Genomic DNA, 18,230 nt, shown 5'->3' with positions numbered 1-18,230 from the left:
ACTGCGGTTTTAAGTTGGCTTGTTTGGAAACTGCAATAAACAACTATTTTGCTTTTAAAAGACAACTGAAGGCGGGCCTGTTTCGGGACGTTTTTAATGTCTGATTCTGTATTGTTTTTAATGTTCGGTTGGAAGCCACCCAGAGTGGCTGGGGAAACCCAGCCAATTAGGTGGGGTATAAATAAATTATTATTATTATTATTATTATTATTATTATTATTATATCATTCTTTGTGCTCCAATTTCAGATAGGAATGGAAAATCAATGAGCCCGCTATCCGAAACGAGCCCCAAGTTACAGAGTCCGTACTCTGTTGCTGTGGCATCTGTGTCCGAACCTTCTCCAGAAGGAAGCCAAACACGGAACAGCTTCCCTTCGTCCCAAACGCCTGGTGACAGGAATGGCTCTGTCGCCAGAGCAGACCTGGAAGTGGCCCTGCTCACGGAGAGGATCCGTTCCCAGAGCTTCAATGGGTTCGGGGACTTGAGCACCGACCCGAGAAGGCGGGGCTACTCAGTGGCCAGTGAGCCCAGGAGCAGGAGCACCTCGGTCAGCTCTGTGGGCAGCGGCTGCAGTTTTGTGACCAGTGGAGAACAGGCCTCAGTCCAAGTCCAGAAAGAAGGTCTGCTTTCTTCGCAGCGGTTCAGTGTGATCAGTTCTGAAGACTTCAACCAGGAACTGGTCGTCAAGCCAATCAAAGTGAAGAAGAAGAAAAAGAAAAGATCTGGTAAAAAAAAATTATTTTTTAAATTTTTGCCTGGCGGTGAGTTTCTTACCCACCCTTAAGGTCCAGTTCTCTGAGCAGACAGATTTGTATACCGCCCTTCATAGATCTCGGGACAGTTCACAGCATAAAAATGCAATATAAAAAAACAGAAAATGCATAATGATTTATCGGCTACTTTTAAAATGAGTCTGCATTTTAAATTGCATTTTAAGCTGTATTTTAAATAGTTTCCCCCCATTATGTTTTTACTGTGATTTTATTGGTGTTCGCTGCCCTGAGCCCGACTCTGGCCAGGGAGGGCTGGATATAAATAAAATTTATTATTATTATTATTATTATTAAAACAGGAACAAAAAAACCACAAACCAATAACCCCACTCCCCATCATGGTTTCACTGCTGTTCGAAGATGATAAGCAGTTTAGAGCAGGGATGTCCAACCGGTCGACCGTGATCGACAGGTCGATCCCTGTTTTATTGCGGTCAGTCGTAGACTCTTTTTCCTCCACGGCGGGTGGGAAGGAGCACCCGCCCCTGCCCCCTCATTCTGTCCTTTATTCACGCATGATTTCGAGAATGGAAGACGGCATTACTGCTGGTGGGACTACTACTACTACTACTATTTTGATGTTTGTCGCGCCTGTGTCCCGTCCCCCCCCCCCCCCCCGGTGGCAGAACTATTTGCTGTCCCCCGTAAAAAAAGCTCAACAGCTTTGTAATTTTTTTCCGGGAGTAGATCGCAGCTCTTGGGAGTTGGACGTCCCTGGTTTAGTGCATTCAGAGTTTTGTAATACTTAAAAGAACCCTGCAGTATAAATCAGTGTTACTTCTCCCTATTGGAGAGTGGGGACAGAGGCTGAGAGAGAGGATTTCCTCTTTGACAGCAGTGGGGTAGAGGTGACATTCAAACCAGAAACTTCCTGAATCACAGCTCAGTCCCTTGGCTACTACAACACAACAGTTAAGATTGCGTTGATGTTCTGCTTTGGTGGCAAGTTCTGCACTGCTGAAGTAGGTAGTTTGGCCTGCCAATATATTCCTGGTTGGTCAAATTCAATAGCTTCAAACAGATGTTTCTTGTTTTTCGTTGGCCCTAGAATGGCATTCCCTTAATTAACAAGCTTCTTTTCTCCCTTTCCTCCTCTCTGCCCCTCGGCTTACCTATTTCCCTCTCCCACCTTTCCCGACTATGTGTGAGCTTAGAAAATTCGAGATACCTCAGCTCTCTGGAAAGCACACCGTCCTGTGAACGTCAAGACTTTGCTGACAGCCCTCAGTCTGTAAACGCAGACTCTTTCTCTATTGAATCTAGCCTCATGGGCAGTTCTGAAGACCAGGAAAGTGTATTCTGTATTGAATCCCAAAACGTGCCACAGGAGGAAAATGGCTCTGAAACATTCAGCGTCCTTCAGTCGCCAGAATCGGTAGCTGCTCTGACACCAGAGGACGATGATGCGCCAGAAGTCCTGAAATGTTCCAACGGCGAGAACGAAGTGGGCACATCTCCTGGTAGGAGCTCCTTGGCTTCCGGTTCCTCCTTGCTTCTCGCAGAAGATAAAGCGCTTAGCGATGGCGCTGAATGTAATTGGAGCTCTGCGTCTGAACAAAACGAAATCGTCTCAAAACCGCCAGCCCAGAATGAAGAGAGTTGTTCTGTCCTGCATAAAACAGAAGGCACTTTAGCTAAGTTAGGTGTTTTAGATTCTCTGGAAGAGACAAAACCTGGGAAAGGGATGTCTGGAGATGTGAAAGCCAGCCTTAGTGCTGAGGACTCATCTGGTCAGGAGGCGGGAGTTGAGACCCACATGGAACAGAAGCAGCAGCTACCTCTAACGGACCCAGTCCCCGCCAGTCCCCTTCCTGCCCCTTTTAAAGAGGAGAGCGGTCTTCAAGAGAGTGCATTACCCAGGCACGATTTCAGGGAACCACTGACGGCTAACCACAATGCTAGCGCTGCCAGTGAATGGATAACCAACACCTCTGATGCCGCAGCTGAGAGATCTGCATCGAGTGATGAAGAGGATATCTACAGGCATGGTTTGCCTTATTCATCCTCTGAGACGAGTGTGACAGAAATGGGGGGCTGCCTCCCGCCCCAGGAAAAAGTCAGAACCAGCTTAGATGAAGGAGCGCTTTTAAAGTCGGATCAGGTATGCGCTTAAATACAAACTTGCATCACACCCTAGAGCAGGCATAGGCAAACTCTGGCCCTCCAGATGTTTGAGACTACAGTTCCCATCATCACTGACCACTGGTCCTGTTAGCTAGGGATGCTGGGAATTGTAGTCCTAAACATCTGGAGGGCCGGAGTTTGCCTATGCCTGCCCCCAGCGTGAGTGGAAGGTCCTTGCGGCCCCACCAGCCATTTCCCCATTGATCTTCCCTCACTTCTGCTTCAGCCCTCCAAACCACAGTGTTCCCTGCAATCCCCACAAGTGGATTCGGGCAGGCGGGGAGAAAGAGAGGAGAAGCAGGAAAGCCGTATTGCACTCCACGTGCGTTTCTTCTTAATCCAGTCCGTATTTTATTACATCTTTAAAATGAAGCACAGTATTTAGGATATTGGGGCCAGTCTCTTACGAGCCAATGCCCAGAAGCTGACTTTCCAGAATACTGGCTTTCCAGAAGCTGTATTTTTTAAAAAAAAAAAAACAGGTTTCAACAACTAGAAACTGCAAATATGCTTTTGTTTGGTTTACAGAAGTAGGAAGAGAGCCATGGGACACTGGGGGCGATTGGTATGAAGGAGAAGACGGTTGCAGTGTAGCAAAGAGCGATTACCCCTTTATTTCTGTCCACTTAAATTTATTACACCAAGCCAATTTATTCTTGAAACTTCAGCACAGAGCATCCATACCCTATCAGACTTTACCTGCCTCTGGTCAGCGTGAGAAATGTACTTTTGGATTCACATCTAGGAGCCATCATTCCAGTGTCTAGGAATTAATGGTGTTTTCCTGGCTGTGAAACTCTCTAGAAATCCCACCATAACTATCAAAACAGTTACCAGGGTGGGTGATTAAGCTGAGAAAACTCACATTGGATATAACTAAATAAATTTCTGGAGACTGCGTTGTTTAATGTTTGTCTTGCAGAAATCAAATGATCCTCCTTCTTTTTTAATGGAGCATTTCAAGAAGATACAATGAATGCATTCACCCCTCCCTTTTCATAATGTTGAAGTTTGTCCGATTTCTCGCACCGATAAAGATACCTCACCTGCATTCTAACTCTCCAGTCTTTAGTTTGCAGAAAGCTGGATGGGCTACGCAGGTCCTGGCTATGGAATACTGAGCCTGGTTGTCTCTGAAAAATACATTTGGTGCCTGGACTACAAAGGTGGCCTGTACTGCAGTGTTTTACCTAGTGCTGGTTTGCGATGGCAGAAGTTTGAAGATAATGTCCAGCAGGTGGCAGTCTCTCCTTCAGGTTGGTTAGCCTGCCATTCTTTTCATCACCATCATCATTTTGCCTTCTGTACTCGGTTGGGGGGGGGGGGAGGAATGGCTTCTGCAACTCTGCTGCAAAAGCCTCGTTGCAGCTGCCCTCTGTTTGATTAAACTTCGTTTGCCTTTTCTTATATACAGAGATCATTCTTCCCGCAGACAAGGTCCATGCGCGACCCTTGAAATGATTATGAGCAACTTACAGATCTCGGTGCAAGGGACGCGGGTGGCGCTGTGGGTTAAACCACAGAGCCTAGGACTTGCCGATCAGAAGGTCGGCGGTTCGAATCCCTGCGACGGGGTGAGCTCCCCTTGTTCAGTCCCTGCTCCTGCCCACCCAGCAGTTCGAAAGCACGTCAAAGTGCAAGTAGATAAATAGGTACCACTCCGGCGGGAAGGTAAACGGCATTTCCGTGCACTGCTCTGGTTCACCAGAAGCAGCTTAGCCATGCTGGCCACATGACCCAGAAGCTGCACGCTGGCTCCCTCGGCCTATAGAGCGAGATGAGCACCGCAACCCCAGAGTCGGTCACGACTGGACCTAATGGTCAGGGGTCCCTTTACCTTTGCCTTTACAGATCTCGGTAGCAGAACCAGTGCACTTCTGGTGCATACTTCTAGAGTCCAGAATTACGTTTGGAGCTGGGGTTAATAGTCTGTTGCGTTAGTACAGAAAACAAAAGGCTGAGGGTATCTGGTTGCATGTTGCAGAAAAGCAGTCAAGCTTCCCTGAACTGTTCCACCATAGGCTGCAAATGGGCTGGTTAGGTTACATGTTTCAGTGATAAGAAGTCTGTTGGGTTGAAATATAACCTTCCCCTGGCAGGCTAGTACTCTCGCGTGGAGGGATGATTTTTTGCCAGGTGGAGAAGAACATTCGGACAAACCCCCTCCATGCACACCCAGCCTGAAGTGTAGTCTCGAAAAAGCGTTTTATCAGTTCTCCTGATTGTATGTTCTGACTCTCCTACCTGCCCCTTACGCTGTGCCTGATTTTCTGTGACAATTCTGTTCAACGTCTTTGGAATTTTAGCAGTATAATACTACAGGGGGCAATGCTGGCTTATTTTATTTTTTTACCAGGGCTTACCAGGCAGCTCTCAGTTCAAATAAAAAACTAGTCCACCTCAAACAGTTGTAAAATAATACGATAATGGTCAAAGTACTAAAAGCAGTGTGCCTTCTAATGGGTTTAAGATCTTTGGGGGACATTTCCAGCAAAACATTTTGCATCCACCTTGCAAGCAACTTCTGTGGCTGTGCTGTCCATAAAAATGCTCTTTGCCAGTATGTCATTGCGGTGAACTCCCGTTGCTCTGTCCCAGCTCCTGCCAACCTAGCAGTTTGAAAGCACACCAGTGCAAGTAGCTAAATAGGTACCGCTATAGCGGGAAGGTAAACAGTGTTTCTGTGTGCTCTGGTTTCTGTCACGGTGTTCCGTTGCGCCAGAAGCTGTTTAGTCATGTTGGCCACATGACCTGGAAAGCTGTCTGTGGACAAATGCCGGCTCCCTCGGCCTGATATTTGCTTTTGACTGGATTTAACCATCCAGGGGTCCTATATATATACAGTGGTACCTCGGTTTACGAACTTAATCGGTTCCAGAAGTCCGTTCTTAAACCAAAGCCATTCTGAAACTGAGGCGTGCTTTCTCTAATGAGGCCTTCTGCTGCCGGTGCCCTTCCACCGTTCAGCTTCAGTTTGTAGACTGAGGTAAATTTTGCTAACCAGAACACTACTTCCGGTTTTGAGGAGTTCGTATACCGAACAGATCGTAAACAGGCCTGTTCTTAAACCGAGGTACCACTGTATATTCCATGAAAGTAGGTCTTTCAAGCTTTAAAATGACTGTAACTAACGAATAAAATTGGAGCGCCTAAGAAGGTCCAGAGGTGTTCCCTTGCGCTAAACATGATTCATCTGACTGATGTGAGGCTCCTTCCTCAGGGACTCTTCTGTGGAAGGTTGAGCACAAAACCAATAAAGCCTTTGCCTGTGGAAAAGTGACTATTAAAGGAAAGCGTCACTGGTACGAAGCTTTGCCTGAGACAGCGTTTGTATCTTTGAGTGATGACACTGCCTGGATTATCCGAACAAACGGCGATCTATACCTGCAGACAGGTACCTTAGTTACTTGTTTTTTTGCTTCTTCTAGGGTGGTGGTGTTTCCCCCTCCGCCCCCCCAAAAAAGTGCCTTTTGGGAGAACCCTCTGGTTCTTTGGAAACTTCTCAAGGTTGTTACGAAGTAAAGCAGACAATTTTCCTGCCATTTCCCATCCTCCTTCACCCCCTCCCCTTGCCAAGGCACATCATGACTCAAGTTATTGAAAGCAGTGTTATCGGAGGGCGCAGATAAATGTAGATTTAAAAAAAAAAACAACTTTTTTTTAATGGTAAATGTTACACAAGCAAATAAGTAAGGAAGATCAGTAGTATTTATTTATTTATTTATTTAAAAACTTCATTGCCTGCTGGCATTAACCATAAGAATATTCCATCAGTCCTGATTAAAATGTATACATTCATATAGAAAGTCCAAATGTCTAAAGAGGTATCTAAAAGAAAGGGATGATTGTGAGTCATGCATTCATATGTAAAAGGTGTAAGATCTTCAGGCCACCGGGCGATAGACGTTTTACAGCAGAAGTCTCTTAGGCACTGTAGAGGCTTGCAGAACCCACTTTCGTTGCCCACAGGAATATGATTTAAGAGTGTGCGAACATCCACAGATATCAAGGCTTTTTTCAGAATGAAATTGATAAGAGCAGTAATTTCTGACCAGGAAGAAAACACCACAGGCCGTTCCCGGAAAGGAATGTGCTAAGAGAGCACACTGTGAGCTTAAAGCATGGCCATAATAACCACAGGAAGATAATTTATGAACCCTGAAGGTGAGCACCGTAAGCATAAAAAGTGAGTTAATGCAATTTATTTCTACTCTATATTTTACTTGAAGGCCTGAGTGTGGATCGTCCCTGTGCCAGAGCAGTAAAAGTGGACTGTCCCTATCCGCTCTCGCAGGTCACAGCCAGAAATAATGTTGTCTGGGCATTAACTGAGCATCGTGCGCTTCTGTACCGCGAGGGGGTAAGCAGCTTCTGCCCTGAAGGGGAGCAGTGGAAATGCGATGTCATCAGGTAAGCAGTGTTTAATCAGCAGGTATGTTCTGTAATAGATGTTCCCTGATCTTGCAACACCTTAGTTTGGATTTACACATCGTTCGAAGGGAGCATTGCATCACGCGAGAAGGCCAGTTTCCTAATCAGGGCAGTAGGTTTCATTGACCTTGCGTTACATTGCGCTCTGTTCTGAAACTGCACAAGAGGCTGAAAAGCAGCCCATTTGTGGGAGCAGCACGAGGAAGTTGTATCAGCTGGCATTTAATATTGCACAATTTGATAACAGCTGTTCATTTATGTGGTCATGTTCCAACGAGTACTAAAAGCTGCTTTGATTTACCTTCTTAGACGCAGGGCTGTGCGTTTTGAGGTGTTGGGTGGTGTATGCACTGTGGAAGCTCAGCCAAGAGATCAAGCTCACCACAGAAAACAGCTATTTAGCAGATTGTCTTTACAAGGCCAACTCCAGCAAACAGTTCAGTTGCTTGCAAAGTCCCGCAACTGATAGAGTTCTCTGAGTTCTGAAGTCTGGAAAATTTCCAAGTCCTTCCTCAGTACGATCTCCTCTGAATGCCTTCCCTTGGATCCACGGTTCCAACAGATAGCCTTGACAGTTCTTGCGATCTCTTACCATGACCCACACAATATGCTGCAACCTGAGCCATACATATATATACTGTATTTTTGCTCTATAAGACTCACTTTTTCCCTCCTAAAAAGTAAGGGGAAATGTGTGTGCGTCTTATGGAGCGAATGCAGGCTGCGCAGCTATCCCAGAAGCCAGAACAGCAAGAGGGATCGCTGCTTTCGCTGCACAGCGATCCCTCTTGCTGTTCTGGCTTCTGGGATTCAGAATATTTTTTTTCTTGTTTTCCCCCTCCAAAAACTAGGTGCGTCTTGTGGTCTGGTGCATCTTATAGAGCGAAAAATGCAGTATATAGAGAGTGAGTTGTGTGCAAGGCTAAAACAATAGCATTCTACTGAACCGTTTTAACTTCAATTCACAGAGCTGTAAATAAGTAAATCAGAAAAATTGGCAGGGCATGGTACGGGCTGTATATTTGGGGAGGGTGGAAACACTTGTGTGCCAATGTGTTGTGACTTTTGTTCGTTTTTGCAGTGAAATGCAAGCTCTAGAGCCGGTGTGTGTGACTCTTGGAGACCAGCAGACCATATGGGTTTTAGACATCCATGGCAATCTGTGGTTCAGAACAGGTGTTGTTTCCAAGAAACCACAAGGGGATGATAACCACTGGTGGCAAGTAGGCATTCCTTCTTCTACTTTCAGTAAATGCAGAGGGCAAAATACATACTTTGCACGTGTAAGGTCCCTGATGCAACCTGACCTAAAGGATCTTGGATCTGAGAAAAGCCTTTGCATGAGACCTTGGAGAGCCACTACTGATCAGATGCTGGTCCGGTTTGCATGTCATGCTTCAGCCAAGCATGAGAAGAGATCGTGGACACTTTGATCCTCCTCCGGTCCTGCTGCTCCCCCCTCCTGTCACAGTGGTGTTTGTTGAACCGTAGTTTGGCTTAGCCAGTCGTTCAAACCCATGCTCTTGGTATGCCCCACTGCAGACAAGCCACGAGGTGTAACCATGGTTTGTTCTTGATTTACAGCTCATGGTTTGTTTGCAGGAAACAAAACCGCAAGCCTGGGTTCAGATGACACACTAAGCCATGTATGTCCAATGCATCAATCGCGATTGACTCGTAGATCGCGCGATGGATCTTCGTCTAAATCACCCTGCTTTACCCGACGTCCAGTCAGCTGGCCAGCCCAGAAAGGTGCGAGGCACCTCCCTCCCCCCCCAAAGCCTCAGCCCTGGGCAGGGAGGCAAAGATGAGGTGTGGGTGCAGCTGTGGAGGTGCTCAGTCAGCTGGCTAGCCGGAAAAGGGAGCCAAGGGAAGGGCAGAGAGACAATGACATCCCTCTCCCCACTCCCGCCAGTTCCCATGGAAAGAAAACACCCTCTCCCTCTTAGTTATGCCTGGATGCTGAACTTTCCTCACCTTTCCAGCTCCAGCCTAGCTGTGTTTACTCAAAAGTAAGCTGCTGCCCCCCTCCCTCCCCAAGGAGCTCTTCGTCGGTAAAGGGGCAATTGGTCATTTTGGGGCATGTTGCCTTCCCACGTGCACCAAGAGCCCTGGGAAGGGGCTGGTGTAGGGGTAATAATTTGTAATTATTTTTATCATCATCACAATTTATTATTTATACCCTGCCCATCTGGCTGGGTTCCCCCACCCAAATATAATATGTTTAAGTTGAAGAATGACTGTGGGAGAGCGTGGTACATCACTGCCAGATTTTGATACTTGATGGTGGATCGCAACCTATTAGAATTTGGACGTGCCTGCGCTAAGCCAAACCATGGCTTAGCACACCACAGCAACAGGACTGGAGGAGGAGAATAATAATAATAATAATTTATTATTTGTACCCCGCCCATCTGGCTGGGTTTCCCCAGCCACTCTGGGCGGCTTCCATAGAAACCAAAAAACAGTAAAATATCATACATTAAAAACTTCCCTGAACAGGGCTGCCTTAAGATGTCTTCTGAATGTCAGGTAGTTGTTTATCTGTCTGCTCTCCAGGAGCCTGCTGTTCACAGTAAGGGCACAACCACACCATACATATAAAGAACTCTTATTCATGGCTTCCCCCAAGGCATCCTGGCTGAGGAAGCCCCGTCCCAGAGAAAGTGTCTCTGGTGGCACAGGGCTGGTGCTCAGCAGCCACTTCTGACATTTTTGACTCGCTTTGAGTTTGTATAGAACTGTATTACTTATATGACGAATTTGTTTTCTGTGTTATTTATATGCTGTTGTGCTTTTGATGTGACTATAGCGATTGTAACGTTTGCTCATTTTTAAGGTGGTTATTGTTGAGCTGCTCAACATAGTTGTTGGGAAATTGAAGTACTACAAAAATAGAGTCAAATTAAAAACAATCCGATCAGCCCTGGGAACTGCGGTTTTAAGGGTCTCCTCGCAATTCTTGGCTCCCTTAACAAACTATAGTTCCCCAGGATTCTCCGGGGCGGGGGGGGAGCCATGACTGTTAAAGTTGTTTTTGCAGGGATTGTAGTGTGGAACTGCCAACAGACATGGCTTTATATATGACTTCTCTTATAGGTTAGTTCCTAAACGCAAGATAAAGGAGTCTATCTGGTCCTGTTCCCATTAGAGCCACTGAAGAAAAAATAGAGATAAAGAACTAAACTCACATTTATCTTGCTAAGTGAGGTATCTGAGCTTCTTCCTTTTGCTAGTCGCAGTGTTCTCACAAACCTTCACTAATCTCCAGCTGTGGAGTGAGACAAATGTTACTGTTTCCCCTTTGCAAAATATCAGCCCTGTTACTTGGATTTTCTTGTCAGGTGTAGGGTTTTCTGCCCCCCCCCCCCTTTGCACATACTTTCTCAAAAGGAACAGCTTGGCTGCTTGCCTTTGATGTAACAACCAACCCTTCCAAAGGAATTGAGGTGCCCCTTTGCAGTTTTCACTAATCTACACATTGTTCTGCTAGGATATTTCAGAGCCACCTAATTTTTTGATTAACAGCACTCCAGATTGGAGATCTATAGTGCTTGTTTCTTTGTCACCTCTCTGGTTCCGAAGCATAAAACCAAAAAGCATAAAACTAAAAACAGCTTCAAGAGCGTGGCAAGCAGAATTCAGTATTACACAAACTGCCTCCTGCCCGTCCTCACTATTTGTTGTTGCCAGTAGCCAGAATAACTGCAAATATTCAGGAAGGGCAATAACCCGATTGTACATCATATGCGGGTGGCGCTGTGGTCTAAACCACAGAGCCTAGGGCTTGCTGATCAGAAGGTCGGCGGTTCGAATCCCCGCGACGGGGTGAGCTCCCGTTGCTCCTGCCAACCTAGCAGTTCGAAAGCACGTCAAAGTGCAAGTAGATAAATAGGTACCACTCCGGCGGGAAGGTAAACGGCGTTTCCGTGTGCTGCTCTGGTTCTCCAGAAGTGGCTTAGTCCTGCTGGCCACATGACCCGGAAGCTGTCTGCGGACAAACGCCGGCTCCCTCGGCCTATAGAGTGAGATGAGCGCCGCAACCCCAGAGTCGTTTGCGACTGGACCTAATGGTCAGGGGTCCTTTTATCTTTATGCTTTGCATGTAGAAGGTCCCGGGCTTAATCCTCTGCATTTCCAGATAGGGCTGGGCGAGACCCCCAACCGAAACTCTGGAGAGCCGTTACCAGTCAGTGTAGACCAGTCTTCAACCTGGGTCCCCAGATGTTCTTGGAGTAGCACACTCATATTCCACGGCCAGCTGAGCCCATTGGGTGAGGGATGATGGGGGTTGTAGTCCACCAACATCTAGGAAGCCAATATTGAAGAACACTAGGTAGGCAGCTTCCTATGTTTCTGTTGGACACAATGCAGACAAAGTGAGGGTGGCCTTTGGTTTGGACTCAGTCTGGCCCTTATGTTTCCCTCCCCTTATGGTTTTGATCTATGGGCTACTATTAAAATGAGGCTGCATTTTAAATTTTATTTCTAACCTGTATTTTAAATTGGTGTCCGTCCGTCCCCCCCTTATTATGTTTTTATTGTAATTTTACTGGTGTTAGCCGCCCTGAGCCCGGCTCTGGCCTGGGAGGGTGGGGTATAAATAAATTATTATTATTATTATTATTATTATTATTAAAAAGTCCCGCTGATTTCAAATGTCGATTTTTCTCCTCTTGAAATCAGAGAGACTCACAAACCTCATTGATAATACATTGGGACTTTGCCTATTATCCAGTCTTATCTTTCTCTTTCGCTGACCTGGTTCTTTCCGTACATTTCCCCCCCAGGTAAGCATTACGGATTACGTAGTGTTTGACCAGAGCAGCCTTTTCCAGACCATCATCCAGGCAACCCAGACAGTAGCCACAGCAGCTCAGGCCCCTGTCGAGAAGGTGGCAGACAAACTCCGCACGGCTTTCTGGCCACAGCCGCTTCAGTGTCAGCCGAGTCTTCTTGCCGTCAGCAGCGGCGGCGTCTGGATCTCGTCAGGGAAGAACGAGTTTCACGTAGCGAAGGGAAACCTCATAGGTAGGCGTGCTTTTGGTTGCTGGCTTCTGTTTGCAAAAGGCGAAGCCAGGCGGTTTGTCCACATTTAGCAGCACAACAGTGTGTCTTCATTCATACCAACTGCTTAGAAATGGAAGACTCCCTGAACCTCCCATGGCAGCAGAGCGTGAGACTCTTAATCTCAGGGTTGTGGGTTTGAACCCCACATTGGGCGAATGATTCCTGCATTGCAGAGAGTTTGACTAGAGGACCTTCAATGTCCCTTCCAACACTAAAGTTCTGTGAGAAACGGTGGTCAACCTCTTTGGTAATTCTGCCATTCCAAAGTGGGCAAAAGCAGAAGCGGATCATTTAACACCATATTCTGAGTAATACATATTTTTGGAAACATCACCTTGAGTGGAAACTCTACTCCATATCCACAGCAATTTTCATTATATGAGAGAGATGAATGCATAGATGATGATGGTGATGAAGAATATTATGACAAATAATAATATTGACTAATAATAATATGACCAATAATATTAATCACTTCTTTTTCAGAAAGGTGAACTCAGAGCAACTTACAAAAGCAAATAAAGACGTTTCTGCCTGGCACCTAAAAACAGATAGTGATGGTGATGCCAAGTGTGCCTCACAGAGCATTCCACAAACAGGGGGCCATCCCTGAGAAGGCCTGCTCTCACACCTCCCTTGGAGGGAAGGGCCTAAGATGAGAATTCCATGGTGTACAGAATAAAAACTTGGAGCAGGAATCTCCAGAGCACCAGAAGAGTTTGGGAGAAAGCTGGCTGTTTCCATGCTAAGACTATTCCTCCTTCCTTCTCCAGGTACTTATTGGAATAACGTCGTGCCTCGCGGCACTGCTTCGGCCACAAAATGGGCGTTTGCGTTGGCTTCCGCAGCTCCAGCAAAAGAAGGTAACGTCTATCCCGGGGCTGCCTTGCCTTGCTTTTTCTGACACACCGGCGAAAGATAACAAGCTCTTTGCATCAATATACTCCATCCATTGATATCGGCAGGTTTTTCTAAGGGCATTAATGTGTACTGGACACAGGGGCGGAGGAAGGGGGTGATATGGGGGTGGGCCATCCCAGGGGTAAATACTGAGGGGGGGTGACAAAATGCCGGGCGGCACTCATCACGGAGCCTGCTTCGAAACGGTCCGCCTGCCACCTCCCCCTCAGCTGTAGGGTGGCTGAGTGGGAGGAGGCAGGCAGACTCCTCGGAGGCCTGTGGAGCGGTTTGCCCCAGCTCGCCCCGCCCTGTGAGCGGCTGGCCCTGCCCCTAGGCACCGAGCACGTGACCGCCCCAGGCGCCCAATCGGCTTCGTCCGCCGCCGGCCTCTGACTGGGAGGGCCTTGCAGAGCCAGGCAGAGGCCCGGGCCAGGTAGATAATGTGGCCCCCCCCTTTTTTTTTACCCTTGGGATAACTGAAGACTACTAAATAAGTAAGTATATAAACAATTTTCACAAAAGTTATGCTGACATATAATTTTATTTCAAGGCTTGAACCGTATCTGCATAAAAAGACAAAATGGAAAATACAATAGTGCTTTTTAAAAATACATAGGGGAAAGGATTATTTTAAGTATTTACATTTAAAATGCTTTCCTAGCTTTCTTTTCTGCAAATTCTTGAATTACGCAGGAAAAATCAAGCAACTTCGCCTTATCATGGTTTATGTTTATCATTGTGATAAGAAAGCCAACACACTTATCTTTAAGATATGTGTGGTTTTAATTTATTGAAACAAGATTTCAAACAAAAACTCACCAACTTTTAACAGCATCAAAAACATGGTCCACCATCACGTTTGCGGCGCGCTGGCTGCTGCAGCCTTAGTCGCCTCCATCCACCCGGCGCCTTTTCCGCACTCCTCTGCAGAGCCGATCGCAGGCCCCACCCCAGACGCCAGGGAAACTTTTCTCTTGTGCTGCCAGCCAGCCATGGCCCCAGGGAATCCGCCTGCCACCGCCTTTGCGCCTCCGCATTTGCCCCAGTGCATCCCCTGCAATTGTGAATATGCTGACCAAGGCCCCCTTTGGAATCGGAGGCTCGGGCCAAGTGGCCCATATGGCCCCCCCTCTGTCTGGGCCTGCTGACTGGACAGAAAGGAAGGGCAGACCTGAAGAATGGCTTCTAACCCCATGGCTTAGCCTTTGCTCTTCACTGCGGCACAAGTAGGAAAAAGAGCACAGGTCACCCTAGCCAGTCCCATAAATAATCATTAATGTGGGCAGTTAAGATTTAAGGTTCACAAACAATTAACAAAAATGAAGCATTAAAAGTGTGTGGTCTACTTTCAGTTCACACACACAGACAGACACACGGTATTAATTGCGCTCACTTAAGCCAAACGAAGTCTTCATCTTTGATTTTCACATTCCCGTGTTCCTTTGGTGGTTAAGCTGGTGCCTTGTCTGCACTGTAACAGTTCTTTGGGTTGTGTGATGGAGTAACCCTGAGCAGAGAAGGGCAGGAGGGATGGTCCACCACTTTCCAAAACCTCGCTGGCTTGCCCCAGCCAGATCAGGAGCTGTGTTGTATGTGGCGTGGGTGTTTTCCCTTCAGCCCTGATGATTAGCATGTGTTTAATTCCATCACTCCCATTATTGAAACCAACAGAGCATTGGTGAGATTATTCACAGCAGCTCCAAGCTGGCAGAGCTAGTGAGCCTAATTGCGGGGAACAAAAGAGTTTTTGGATCCAAGGCTGCCCAGAATGCATTGCTTCAGAAATTAGCACTGGCTATTGCTGGCTGAAATACAGGCAGCGGTAGATCTGGACCCAAAGAGTTTTCTGCAGATGTTGCAGGGGCTTCTGCCGCAGTTGCATAGGGTGGAGGACAGAGGGATACTACAATTATTAAACCATCAGTGGAGAGGCACTTCTTCCCCATCCTAACTCATTTCAGCCAGTGGTTAGGATTGTTTGAGGGCAGTGCTGATATGCCAAGACTTCCTGGCTGATTAAGCAGCATAGGAAATTGTCTTCTCCTGAATCAGACAATCAAGCCCACTATTGTCACACAGCATGGCAGTTCCAGGCAGGGATCTGTGCTTGGCCTGGAGATGCCAGGAATCTCCTGCATGCAAAGCATGATGATGATGATGATGATGATGTAAAGGTACCCCTGACCATTAGGTCCAGTCGTGGACAACTCTGTGGTTGCGCGCTCATCTCGCTGTATAGGCTGAGGGAGCAGCGTTTGTCCACAGTCAGCTTCCAGGTCATGTGGCCAGCATGACTAAGCCGCTTCTGGCAAACCAGAGCAGCGCATGGAAACGCCTTTTACCTTCCCGCCAGAGCAGTACCTATTTATCTACTTACACTTTGACGTGCTTTCGAACTGCTAGGTGGGCAGGAGCTGGGACTGAACAATGGGAGCTCACCCCGTTGTGTGGATTCGAACCGCTGACCTTCTGATCAGCAAGCCCTAGGCTCTCTGGTTTAGACCACAGCGCCACCCGCATCCCTTACTTACTGACTTATTTATTTATTTATTTATTCATACATACATACCCCGCCGATCTGGCTAGATCAAACATTAAAAACTTCCCTAAACAGGACTGCTTTCAGATGTCTTCTAAGATAGCTGCTTATTTCCTTCACATCTGAAGGGAGGGCGTTCCACAGGGCAGGTGCCGCTACCGAGAAGGCCCTCTGTCTGGTTCCCTGTAACCTCACTTCTCGCAGGGAGGGAGCCTCCAGAAGGCCCTCGGAGCTGGACCTCAGTGTCCGGGTTGAACAATGGGGGTGGAGATGCTCCTTCAGGTGCATTAGCTCCCTGAGCAACTCTGGAAAACTCATTGTGTGTGTTGATTTGCCAGACATAAAAAAAACTCGCTTCCAGTAAATGGTCTTGTGTAAAACATATAGCATGAAATGAAGCAAGTACATACTTAAACTGTGGAGCTCCCTACCCCAAGATCTGGTGATAGCCACGAACTTGGATGGCTTCGAAAGGAGGTTGGACAAATTCATGGAGGATAAGGCCACCAGTGTAGTAGCTCTACATTACCTCCAGGATCAAAAGCAGCACGTCTCTGAATACCAGTTACTGGGGAGCAGCAGTACAGCAGCAAAAGGGTATTTCTTTATGTCTGCTTCTTGGCTTCCTGAACTTGGATGGGCCTTTGGAATGATCCAGCAAGACTCTTACATTACTAAGCAGCTATCTTTCAGCCTCAGCCTTCCCATCTGCATTATGGGGATAATGCTGTCCTACCGTACAGGGCTATTTTGCCAAGATACTGTAAAATTTATATAGTGCTTGACTGTGTTAAAAGCATTGAAGCAAAGTTTATTGAGCGCACAGTAGAAATAGTAATAATACAGTCATACCTCTTATGTTTTTTCAGGTTGCGTCCCGCGGCGACCTGGAAGTAACGGAACGGGTTACTTCCGGGTTTCGCTTCTCACGCATGCACAGACGCTCAAAATGACGTCGCATGCGTGCGCAGAAGCGGCGAATCGCAGCATGCGCAGACGCGGGTTGCGTTCTACTCATGTTGTGAACGGGGCAATTATTTACTATATTCAGTCTAGGTTTGAATACTGATACTTAGACACTGAATGGTTTTGTAACGGCGAAGGCTTCTGGAAAATCAGATTTAAGCATGAAAGTGTTGTCCCTCCCACAGGAAGCTTTCTGTGGTTGTGCCAAAGCAGCAAGGATCTCTTTTGTGTCAGTGACCAAAACCCGCAGTTTCATCCTTCGACTGTTCAGCTACCCCCTGATGACGAAATAGAATACTATTCAGCCTGCCAGGATGCCATATGGAGCCTGGACCACCTGGGACGAGTCTTCATAAGGACACTCTCGCCAAATTGCCCAACTGGGATGCACTGGACCAGACTGGACCTTGCCCAGTTAGGTAAGACTCCTTGTGAGCTCATTTGTCACATGCAAATTTCCCGACTTAAACACAGACTGACGGGGAGCATTTCCTCTGCATACCTGGTGAGTATTTGAACACAAAATTGCTCTGACCTGTGAAACCTATGTTTAAAGCATTAAACATGGACATATTCTGGTAGCTTGGCTTCATAGAATTCTTTGCTATCTTAATATCAGAGAAAGGGTAGGACAGAGAACTGCAGGGCCATTTTGACTTGGCCGGGTTTTGCTGATGGAAAGAAAAGATGATCCAGATTTTCAAAAAAGCAGAATAAAGGTGCCATCGGAGCAAGGTGTGATGTGCATCCTTTGGGAGCATCCTTGTGTGGACATCCCACAGGAGCGATGGGGAACCTGTGATCCTCACATCATCCCTGACCTTTGGCCATGCTGGCTGGAGCTGATGATAGTTGGTAGTCGCAACAGTATATGGAAGGCCAGAGGTTCCCTTTTCCTGCCCTACAGGATGAAGGTAGATCAAGAATTAATGCTATCCTGGCCCACAGAGGATCAGGATGTCTGCCACTTCCCTGTGGGTCTGTCCCACTTCTCCAGCTGTGATAAAACTGGAAAGGGTTTCTTTCCATATGAAGGTTTCCTGCCCACCAATATCTTGCATGCTTGTGGGTTGCGGTGTGTTAAAGGGAAAACTGGATGAGCTCATCTTTCTTTAAAAGAAAGCAAAAAGTCTACTTCAGATGTGCACTCTGGAAATCAAACAAGTAACACCTGATGAAATGGCATTAGCAAATAAGAGGCTTAAAATAGCGTGCCAATAGGTTTTGAAACGTCTCTTGAGTAGATTTCTGAGGCATAGCATTTGACGTGATCAGAGCTGCCCTGTCATATCCCGGAGTTCCAAAAAATGAAGCGGGATTCGCTTTGACAGTGTGCTAGTAAGCAGAAAGATTTGTTTCTCTGGATGAGCAATTAGCATCAGCTTTGGAGAAAGGAGGAAAAACCCAAGGTGGAATAGGAAAAC

At 46.9% G+C, this 18,230-nt stretch overlaps 1 protein-coding gene across 3 annotated transcripts in view; it reads left to right on the top strand.

Annotated features, from left to right (window-relative positions):
* TECPR2 (tectonin beta-propeller repeat containing 2) overlaps window positions 1-18,230 on the top strand; it is a 50,960-nt gene that overhangs the window by 13,004 nt on the left and 19,726 nt on the right. For all 3 annotated transcript variants that reach the window (XR_013986720.1, XM_081006804.1, XM_081006805.1), the window contains exons 9-17: window positions 249-728; window positions 1,931-2,877; window positions 3,973-4,156; window positions 6,121-6,294; window positions 7,130-7,310; window positions 8,413-8,554; window positions 12,122-12,362; window positions 13,175-13,264; window positions 16,992-17,225. Coding sequence is in view for 2 of the 3 variants with exons in the window: in XM_081006804.1 (XP_080862930.1) it covers window positions 249-728; window positions 1,931-2,877; window positions 3,973-4,156; window positions 6,121-6,294; window positions 7,130-7,310; window positions 8,413-8,554; window positions 12,122-12,362; window positions 13,175-13,264; window positions 16,992-17,225 (2,673 nt within the window). In the remaining variant the exon portion in view is untranslated. The remainder of the gene's footprint in view (window positions 1-248; window positions 729-1,930; window positions 2,878-3,972; window positions 4,157-6,120; window positions 6,295-7,129; window positions 7,311-8,412; window positions 8,555-12,121; window positions 12,363-13,174; window positions 13,265-16,991; window positions 17,226-18,230) is intronic.

This window comes from Podarcis pityusensis (assembly GCF_964106645.2).
Source record: "Podarcis pityusensis genome assembly, chromosome: 1".
In the NCBI taxonomy this organism is placed as follows: domain Eukaryota; kingdom Metazoa; phylum Chordata; class Lepidosauria; order Squamata; family Lacertidae; genus Podarcis; species Podarcis pityusensis.
The sequence above is the reverse complement of the archived record's forward strand: the minus strand, read 5'-3'. Positions and strand labels throughout refer to the sequence as shown.